General features: G+C 32.9%; 2 protein-coding genes across 2 annotated transcripts; one reads left to right on the forward strand and one right to left on the reverse strand.

The window, feature by feature from the left end:
• The first annotated feature begins 5,206 nt into the window (after window positions 1-5,206).
• LOC104099172 (polcalcin Nic t 2) lies at window positions 5,207-5,787 on the forward strand. The gene has a single exon (XM_009606084.4). The coding sequence runs from the start codon at window positions 5,301-5,303 to the stop codon at window positions 5,559-5,561; it is 261 nt and encodes an 86-aa protein (XP_009604379.1). The 5' UTR covers window positions 5,207-5,300; the 3' UTR covers window positions 5,562-5,787.
• Window positions 5,788-6,404: 617 nt separating this feature from the next.
• LOC104099171 (pto-interacting protein 1-like) lies at window positions 6,405-9,953 on the reverse strand. Its single transcript, XM_009606083.4, has 6 exons — window positions 9,220-9,953; window positions 8,537-8,794; window positions 8,269-8,441; window positions 7,817-7,896; window positions 7,556-7,703; window positions 6,405-7,110 (listed from the first exon to the last, which is right to left on the reverse strand). Exons 1-6 carry the CDS (start codon window positions 9,803-9,805, stop codon window positions 6,763-6,765), a joined length of 1,593 nt encoding a protein of 530 aa, XP_009604378.1. The 5' UTR covers window positions 9,806-9,953; the 3' UTR covers window positions 6,405-6,762.
• Between the last annotated feature and the right edge of the window lie 865 nt (window positions 9,954-10,818).

The raw sequence follows: 10,818 nt of genomic DNA on the forward strand, positions 1-10,818 counted from the left end.
ACTGTTTCATTTTGTGCATTTTGTTTAGTAGGAGTCAATGGACCTTGGTTTACTATGGTCCATAGTTCATACTTTTTAGCTGTCGGGAAGTCTTCCATTCTTGCTTTTCACCAACTGTAATATTTTTTATTGAACAGGGGTGGTCTGGTAGTTGATTGTATTTAATTAATTCCGGATGGGGCACTCATCTTGCTTCCAAGATCTCTCTAGGTGTTAGCCGTGTGTGTGAGAGAACCTGCTCTGATACCAATTGTTAGTTTGAATGCCCGTATGAATTACTAAAGAACTTGGTTCTTTATCGTGTTCCTTAAACGTGAAGTAAAATTATAAGCAGTAACGTAAGCACAACGATTTTTACGTCAAAAATCACTTGGCTCAAAAGGTGCAAAAACCACGACCTACTGTGCAGGATTTTTAACTTTAACTTCACTAGAACAATAAGCCAAAATGTATCAATTACAATACTGTAATTTAATACTCTCCAGTACTCCTATTACGACTATTTGATTCACAAGTTACTCTAACTTGTAAAGCAAACACTCACTTCAACTCACTAATTGTTTGTGACACTTTGATTACAACTCAATTTTCTAAAACACATTCACTAGACCGACTCAAGAAGAACACAACCCTGGTACTCGACTAATATGTACAAAATGTAATTATTCAGTTGATGTGTAAAAGGATTGTTTCAGAAGTCCAAAATAGATAGTATTTAAACACTAAGATTTTAAAATCTTCTAGGAGTCCTATGCATAGTCAGCTTCTCATTTGATAGGACTCCTACTATTTCAAGGACTCCACAAGTTTTGGGACTCTTGTCTCTTACTGATTTATCCGAATCTTCTTGTGCAACAACTCTTATCCCATGTAGCAGCCTTCTTCCACCAAACTCGGACCTGGATAACTTTGAGATAAAGTTATTGCCTTGTGCAGGCGTTCAATCATCAACCTGAGGAGCTGGTCCTTTACCCCTGAGGAGCTGGTTCTTAGAATAGTTAAGCAGCTACATTGAAAACATGATTCTTCGAACATTGCATCTAAACAAACTTTATTAATCATCAAAATTTCAATACTCACCAATAATTTTTTTTTATTCCACTAGGGATTAGGGAAGGAAAAGGGAGAAAGGTGACCGTGAGAATTCAATCCACACACATAGTCCATGTTAACCTGCCTACTTTATCGTCGTCGTTTCTATATCCCAAACTAGAGCTAAGTGATACCCAAAACAGAATGAGATTTTTGTCGGATTATCTTCAGAAATAACGCAATTATTTATATCTTATGTAGGTAAGGTATGTATGTATTTGAAGCAATCATTATTTTGAGTAATTCACCCCTACTCTTTTATTTTTAATTTTATGCATTGCACCTCTTGGATTTTACTTCTCTTCATTTTTTATTGTCTTGATTCCCAAGTTCTTACTTGAATGAGTGAACATGAATGTCCTATTTTGATATTAATGGTTTGTATAACAATACTCGGTACATTCTCACATGTAGAATTTGAAAAGCATAGTGTATATGCAAACTTTGATATTAATGGTCTATATTTTATCAATCTAAGTGTACGGTAATTACAAGTTAAAACGGATAGGAAATGTATGCATTCGGTACTGTTTCCATATTAGTCGATTAGCTGTTTTGTACTCTATATTGTTTTGATTCAATTGCTACATCTTTTTCAGTAAAAGAAATAAAGAAAACTGATTAAAGATACATCACATTATGGCATCAATAATAAATTTTTTTCTTCTATTTCATGTTGATTTAGTTTCTGCTTGGGAGAAGGGGCAGAGGCGGATACAACTTACATGTAATGGGTTCAACTGAACTTGGTATTTTTTTTATACAGAATGTGCTATATATGTTAAAAGAAAATATTAAAATATCAACAAATATTAAATTTAAAAGTACAATATGTTTAGAGCTTTTATTTAAAAATTAAAACGGTCAAATCTAAATTCTAAATATTCCGCCCAATGGGAGTAAGCGTCAGTGTGTCACATACTCAAAGGTAGGTTCTTGAGCTTTGGAGCAAACATGAATTAAATTACACTTGTCTTTGAAGCTAAGAGAAAGAGGAAAAAGAGAGGAAAGTTATTTTAGTGAATGTCAAAGACTCAAAGGTAAGGTTTTGCGGGAAAAATGTCAAAGCTAAGGTGCACTGCTATTTGGTTCTCGTTTAGTGTTTATAAGAGTTGATTTTAGAAATCTGTTTGGAAAACAAATGCATGCTTGGATTTTCTGAAATTGTGTTCAGATACTTAAAATATTTGGAAGAGGAGAATATGACCGGGGGGGCTCACTACTATTGGAGCCTAAAGCAAACTTTAATGAGAGGCCTTAAAAAAATTCTCAAAAAAGAATATATATATATATATATATATATATATATATATATATATATATATATATTTGAAATCTATTTTTCTAACTTTTTGTGATGCAAAGTTATGAATAATTATTTTATAATCTATTTCTTCTAATATTTCTTTTTTAATTGATAATATAGCTCTAGTCCATTCAATCTCTCCTGAGACATTATTGATCTTAAATAAGATTTTATCAATTTTAATTTTGAAAAATATCTTTCCGCTGAAGCAACTTACATGAATTATTAACATTATTCTATAAGCAATATAGGCATTTGAAAAAGAATCGAGCCTTTTTATCGGATTGAGTGTATCAATTATAATATTATCATCAACTTGTACTATTTACCTTAACACTTTTAATTCAAAAAATAAGTCTAACTCATCAATATCACATACTATAAACTATAGCTTTTCTAGAATAATATTGTGAGATGACTTTCTTGGAAGAACAAAGAAAAAATAATTGCAATGCATTGTATCGTATAATTGTAACTTTGCGAGAAATATATAAAAGAGAGATCTCAGTATTGTAAAATGTAAACCAAGAAGGAAGTGGAAAGGAAGTTGAGAGAAATTAACTAGTACAAAGAATAAGTGTGATGATTTCTTCCAAAATTTGCATTCTCAACCTCACCTTAATTGATTTTTGGGGCCCACTTTGTTGGTCAAAGGTTCTTAGTAGTATATCTTTCCTTTTACACTGTTTTTAAAGGAAACCTCGTACTCTCACCGTTCCAATTTATGCGAACTTTTTTAACTGGGCACAAAATTTAAGAAAAATAAAAATATTTTAGAATTTATGGTCTTAAACATGTGAGAAAGGGCTCCAGAGTATTTGTGTGGTTATTAAAACTTCTCATTAAGGGTAGAATTAGAAATTTAAGCTAAATTATTTCTAAATTTAAAAAGGAATCATTCTTTTTTGAACGGACCAAAAAGGAAATAAGTTTACATAAAATGGAACGGAGGGAGTATTGTTTTTCTAAAAATAAATATAAACTTATGATCCTATTGGTACAAGTGCCCCCCCCCCCCCCCAACAAAAATATTAGGGGCCTAAAGCCTAGGCTTTATTTGCCTTACCCAATAGCCGCCCCAGAATATGACCTTAGATCTTGATCAAAGTTAAAGTCGAATGACATACCTACCTACAAAAATTATTTTTCCGTATATATACGGAATTTTAAATTTATTTATCTGATATATTTATGATTTTTTATTACATAAATAACTAAAGTTTTTTTTTACAGAATATTACAAATTAGATCAAAATCTACAATTATCTACAATTTGAATACATTTGTTTTGTACAAAATTCGGTCAAAAACTACGATTTACATAGAATTTATAGACACCTCCTATACAATTAGTTGTATATATTTTGTATGTCATTTCTACACCCGACATACGAAATATATATATAATTTGTTTATATATATTTTTCGAGTTTCAATCTAAAATTCTAACCAAAACTACCTCGAACCTTCACCATATTCTCTCAAAGTTGAGATATAAACTCCAAAGGATATTCTCAATCATTTGAAATGATATCCAATCCAAACAAATAGCAATTTCACAAAATTTAATTTTTAAATTCAGAGCTTCAAAGCTTTTTAATGGTTGTCAACGGAAATTTTTAATAGCAATTATTTTTTTTACTGTTTTCAAGATAACTAACCCATCTGATTCTTGTCCATTATTTCGATTTTTCCACTGTTTCAAAAGCTCCAATTGCATTACGCAATACAATCATGAATTTTGTCATGGTGTTTGGGCATTTGAGTCGACGAAAAACTGCCCACAATTCACCAACTAACATTTTCCAATGATTTCTATTTTCCAACGATTGAGTTTTTGCAGTATTCCAGACGCAATAAGTATGATACAAATTTGGAAAAGGAAGAAGAGGATGAAAAAATGGGTAAGATTGGAGTCTAATATATTATTTTGTATATAAATTGGTAAATTGTATATGTCAATGTAATTAAGTAATAACTTATTTAAGGGGTACATAAGTTTATAATGTGGTATGGATAGGTAAAATTTCCTTAAATCAAACAAGAGAAAGCTGATCAATTGTTATCAAGAACAAAAACGTTTTCTTCTGGATGCCAAACAGGCTTTGAAACATTGTTGTCTCGTGTTCCTGTTATGTTATAACATGCATGTACTTACGATTAATGGCAAAGTCCAACTCATTTCCTGCCCCCATCACTTCTAACCCAAATAAATTAAAAAAGCAAGGCAAAAAAAAAAGTGCTGCTAACATTTATTTTATTGTAAATTTTGAGAAACTAGCAGACTACAATTTTAATGTATATATGAAAGTAGCAGGCTACAGTGCAATATATAGACCTAGCCAGCAATTTTTATGTGATGTTCGTGGATTAACTCTTGAAACATGTAAGATAGGAAATATGCAATATGTCATTTTAAAGCATGAGAGAGTGAGGAACAGAGCTTAAATAGTTGTGCCCTTATCCTCCAGCATATAAAGAGTAAATAGCTCCAATTTGTAAATAGTTTCTGACCACATATGGATGCATATGCACATTATTCCTCACTTTAATTTGGTAGATATTTATATTGAAATTTATGATCCCAATTCTTGGTTTCAGATTCAATTTCTCTAATTGGTCCCTCAAATATCTCAATTCTGAATTTGTTGTTTCCGTTAATGGTCTTTAATTATGAACGGCTGTCTCTCTCTAGACCCCTTTAGAGCTAGTTTCTCCCACAAAAGGCCCACCTCCTAAGGCTAAGGGTGACCAATGACCATACATTATTAGAGATCTACCTCTTTTTAACCCCAAAAATAAGCCATTTCTTGAATCTAAGTGAATGAAAATTAGACTAATCACAAAGAAGAACAAACTTTACAACATTATTGCCATCAGAAAAGATTTATAAAATAAAAGAATGGCTGAGGCTGACGATCCACAAGATATAGCTGATCGAGAACGAATCTTTAAGCGATTTGATGAAAATGGTGATGGGCAAATATCTGCTACAGAACTTGGGGAGACGTTGCAAACCCTGGGCTCTGTTACTCCTGAAGAAGTTAAGTATATGATGGACGAAATTGACACTGATAAAGATGGTTTCATTTCCTTTCAAGAGTTCACAGAATTTGCCCGAGCCAACAGAGGCTTGATTAGGGATGTTGCTAAAATATTCTAGCTTCCACTTTTAATATAATTCATCATTTTGATATGGATTTTAACTTATACACAAAGATAGTGCAAAGAATTTTTACACAATTACGTAACTTGCCTTATTTTCTGTCTCTTTTCTTGTTGAAGAAACCGTTTAAGTTAGTTAAACTGTAACATCCGTTTTTCTTACATCATATTGAGGTTGATTGTATGTATTTTTTTCATTTTAATTTGTGGGGTTTAAAACAAAATTTGCTGTTGTTGTTCATCTTCTTTCCCTCCTAATGTGACAACGTGGGTCAACAAGATTCAGCAACAAGTTTGTTAACCTTGTATTTGAATTGTTGTCGCATGTGAGAGTTGAGCTGTCTTGGTTTCCCCCATGCCAAATTATTGCAAGTTGATCTTGATTTTGATCGTTGTGCATGGCATAGTGTTTGTATTTTCTGAACCATCTCTTTCTTAATTACCTAACTTGAATTGGATCGATCAACTTCTGTCCTTGTATTAATAAAGAAATACTAGTATGTAATCGTGCATGAATAGAGAATGGGCATGAGGGAATATGTTATGGAAATAGACAAGAATATTTTTTCTTTTCTTCATTTTTTTTCCCAAATACAAATATAAAATTTAGACGTGAATTCCGAATTGAAAAAAGTGTGTTCTAACATGCATGTCTAACTCTAAAGTTCAAATAAGTTTAAAGTTCAAGAGATTGTGATATACTGCTCCTATATCTCTAGGATGAACGGTTTTGAAAAAAGGACCAAGTTTTCTTGGAGAAGAGAAAAAGAGCTTGTTTAAATGGAATTGTGGATTTATAATTGGAAGCAGATAAAAAAGAAGAAAGAATCTGAAAGGAAAATGATAAAAACTGCCCACCTATGTACTCTTCTATTAACCAAGTAGTAATACAAAATTACATATCTAAAGTTGGCTGATTATAGCTAAAATACATGGCACTTAGAATGTCCAAGGAAAGACTAACTTGCAATGAAGAAAACAATGTTGCGCAACTTTCCTATCTAATCTTGAAATACAGAAACTGTCTTAGTTTTTCCTTAGAGTGGGGACAAGAAACCAGTATGTACAAACACAGAATTCATCGATCAGGATGACTCTTTTATCTACAAAGTTAACGAGCTTATCAGTTGTCACACTATAATTCTCCTCCCTTTCAAGTTGAATGGGGCAATGGCAAACAAGGATAAAAACTTTCACATTCAACTTCTTGTTTCAACGAAATAAAGGTCATCATCCTCAAAATCTGCAACTCCTAGCATCGCCAAGGCTAAATGACTCTTCATTTCGTTTCTAGTCTGCTGCAATTGGGAGTCAATCACACAGCTGTTACTTGGTAAAATGGTATTCTTCCGCCTGAACGAATCAGGTTCTCTGCCTCTCAATATGTCGATGATCTCATCAATATCGGGCCTTCGAGATTCTTCAGTGTGTATACATGCAGTTGCTGCTTGAACCATCCGAGATATTTGGTGTACATTCTTTCGAGGAAATTTAAGTCTTGGATCAAGAAATTTTTCAAGAACATCTTGCTGCAATAGTGGCTTTGCCTGAATAGGAGAAACATCTGAACTTAAAGATCTGCACAGAGAGCTGGTAATGCCTTATTGAACATCTTCTACTTTTTTAAGGTAAGTCCAAATAAAGGACCACGAAATGCCAACTCTTTCCAAGTTTCGGTACAAAAACTTTAGTGTCAGTGAGTTGAATACAACACCTTCAAGATGCAGAATCACTCGTGCAAGAACAGCTAAATGAAAGTAATTAAATGAAAAGACCATCTACAGATCACATGCTATTTCAAAACTTTTCCTACCACTGAAATTTAGGATCAGCAATTTTGGGAGAAACAGAGTTTGGACAAAAAATCAAACGACATTAATAGTTGCTAATGATAGTTGTGTATAACTTTATAAAGTGATAAGACTGACTTAGACATCAAAATAAGACAAAATTGAAGAGAAACATTAGGGAAATGTTTAGGCAACCACCTACCCACAAAACCAAGTTTTCTTCTCCTGGCCCTCTTTTCGCTTCAATTGGCTTCCGTCCCGTTAATAGCTCCAAGAGGACAACTCCAAAAGCATAAACATCGGTTTTATCAGACACTTTACCGTGCTGAAAATACTCTGGGGCTAAGTACCTGCGAATATAGTTTCAAAAACCTGTTAAAATGTAGGAAATATTTGTATTGTTAAGCTACATCAGGATCTTAGTCATTGTTATGCTAAAGAGTTTTCCTGGTGGAAATCTTACCCAAATGTTCCTTTTACAGTTTTACAAAGGAAATGTACCGAAGGTGCAGGAGTCCATGTAGCTAAGCCAAAGTCACACAACTGCATAGACCAAGCAACAATTAAATTATAGCACAATCGACCAGAAAAAACTACTTTTGGCTAGCACGCAAGAGTGTGGCCAAATGTTCAATGAAGTGTTGGAGAACTATACGGAACCGGACTTCAAATCCCAATAGAGATAAAACGAATCATAAGTAGCTTCTTCCTATTTGTTTAAGCCTTGGTGTACAGAGTTACCCAGCAATATATTGGTAGAAGGTAGTAGTTATCTGATGGAATAGTCGAGGATACACAAGCTGGCCCGGACACCACTACCCTTATGAAAAGAATTACCACAGGATAGTATATCCATCAAAATATTGACAATTACCTAAATGAGCTTTCTAAATGAAATGACATCCTTTTCATTACCTTGGGAGTTTTCTTTGATGAAAGAAGAATGTTTGAGGGCTTGATGTCTCTGTGAACAACACATCTCTCAGTCCCATTATGCAAATACCCAATTGACTCTGCAATTCCTACAGCCACCTTATACCTAGCAGACCATGTAAGTGCTGGACCACCTTTAACTCCCCTCTTCTTTCCTGTTAAGTGAATAAATTTAAGTCTCACTGAAATACTGTAAAGTCAAACTAAAAATCATTCCACAAAAGAAAAAAGGAAAGCAAAGACTATTTACCATGCAAATACCGCTCTAAACTTCCACCAGATACATACTTGTACACCAAAAATAAACCCTCCTCTGGATCAATGCAAAAACCCACAAGAGGAACAATGTATTGGTTATGAAGAGAACTAGCAATCATCAATTCCCTACAAAATGCCTTTGGAGACTCCTTGTCCTCCATATCTAACCTCTTAATTGCCACTGTTGTCCTCAAAAATCCCACTCTTCCTCTGAATACATAGCTCAATGCTCCTCTTCCCAAAACTCTTCCTACCCAATTCAAGAAATATAAATCAAAACACATCAAAGAAAATAATAGCCTAGAAATTGAAACCCATTTCAAGAAACATAAATTGAAATACATGAAAAGAGAAAGGCCAAGAAGATAGCAAAAAACCCAAGTGATTTTTTCCCATGCTTTGATGGACATAGTTTCCATTTAGATGGGATGGTGAGAGATAACAGGTATGGAGCAAAATAGTCGAGGTACTTGCAACGTGCTGTGCAAGCTGGCACTAGTATCAGAGGTACGTTCACCATTTAAATTTTATGGGTTCATATTTGCAATTTTACCATATATAATCTAATTTAAATGGATTCAAAATTTATTATTTGTAGAAGTGATTTTTTAGGCAAAAATACCTACGTCCGTCATTGAAAAAAATGGAGGAGAACGGGCAAGAAATTGAACATACCTTTGGAAAAATTTTTAGTGGCAGAAGCAATCTCATTAAAGCTGAACCTAATCAAGGAATGAACCACAGGAGAAATATTCCTCTCTAAAGACTCAACTTTCCTAAATTTCAGCTCTTGATCAGATTTATTAAGATCAGTAAACCCATTATCCAAATTCACCATTAACACAGTAGTAGTAGCAGCAGAAGAAGAACAGCTATTTTCCAACTTCATTGACTCATCAAGCTCAACTTGAGTACATAAATTGAACCTAAAAGAAGAGTGAACAGAATGCGGGTCCGCATTAATCAACTCTGGACCACCACACCCTCCAGCCTCTGCAAGTAACCAAGCTTTGTTATGCTCCAAATTTTTGCCATTTTCGTTATCTTTATTTTTGCACTGATTCTTGATTACAGAATTTCGACGTCTACGAGGTGGGATAATACAGGCTAATCCGAAATCCCAAATCATTTTGTAGATTAAAGATTTAATCTTTAGCTCATAGTGATTAGTTTTAATGGCTAAATTTTGAGTCTTTGAGGAGTGTGGGTTGTGAAAACGCTCCTCCAAAGAGTCAGTACAACTACTTGGGGAATACCCCATTTTTGGTGAAGTGGAAGTGGATCTCAAAAAGCTACACGGAAACCCAGAAACCAACAGAAAGAAAGAATAAAGAAAAGGTGAAGATAGAGAGGAAACAACTTTGCTTGAAGGGGAGGAGAGAATTAATCCCTGGATAGAGAAAGACAGAGAGTCTTGTCTTGGACACTGAGAGGGAATTTATAATTAAAATGATTCAAATATTTAATTTAATTTGTTATACTAATACCTTGTTTGGCCAAACTTCGCAAAAGTATTTTTTTTTCTTTTTCAAAAGCATTTTTTTCCCTTAACTTAAGGTGTTTGACCAAATTTTTTTGGAAAAAAAAGTACTTTTGGGAAGAACCACAAACAGAATCTGAGAAGCAGAAAAAAATAGCTTCTTTCCAAAAGTAGAACCAGTTAACTTTTCTTCTTACCAAAAATACCATTAACAAAATATAGTATATACCAAAATAACCGTTAAACCTAATACTTAGGATATTAATGTATAAGTATTTCTTCTTATTTTTAGAATAGCTTTCTAATATATAATGACTTTAGGGGTGAATTCTTTTATATTTGTTGAATGATTTTTAATATATTTAAATAATATTAAAATAATTAAAGTACTTTTAAATTTTATTTTCATATTTTACTTAAATAAACTAAAAAGAATTAATTATTGCATGTAATAACAAATTTTAAGATTATTTATTTACTTATAATATTAACTATTAAATAAATCTATTCATGTCCTTATTCGTAATTTGATACTTAAAAATATTTTTTGAAAAGTTTAGCCAAACACAAATCATTACTCAAAAGTGCTTTTCAAAATGATTAGCCAAACACAAACTGTTTTTCTCCAAAAATAATTTTTTCAAAAGCACTTTTAAAAAAAGCGCTTCTTAAAATAAGATGATTTTTCCACCTTGGCCAAACATGCTATAAGTTGTCAGTCTTATAGAGTTCGTTTGGATGACCTTATTTTAAGTGACTTTTAAACTAGTTATTAATTATAGTTTTTGGCTTTT

The sequence above is a fragment of the Nicotiana tomentosiformis genome, chromosome 2 (assembly GCF_000390325.3).
Source record: "Nicotiana tomentosiformis chromosome 2, ASM39032v3, whole genome shotgun sequence".
In the NCBI taxonomy this organism is placed as follows: Eukaryota; Viridiplantae; Streptophyta; class Magnoliopsida; order Solanales; family Solanaceae; genus Nicotiana; species Nicotiana tomentosiformis.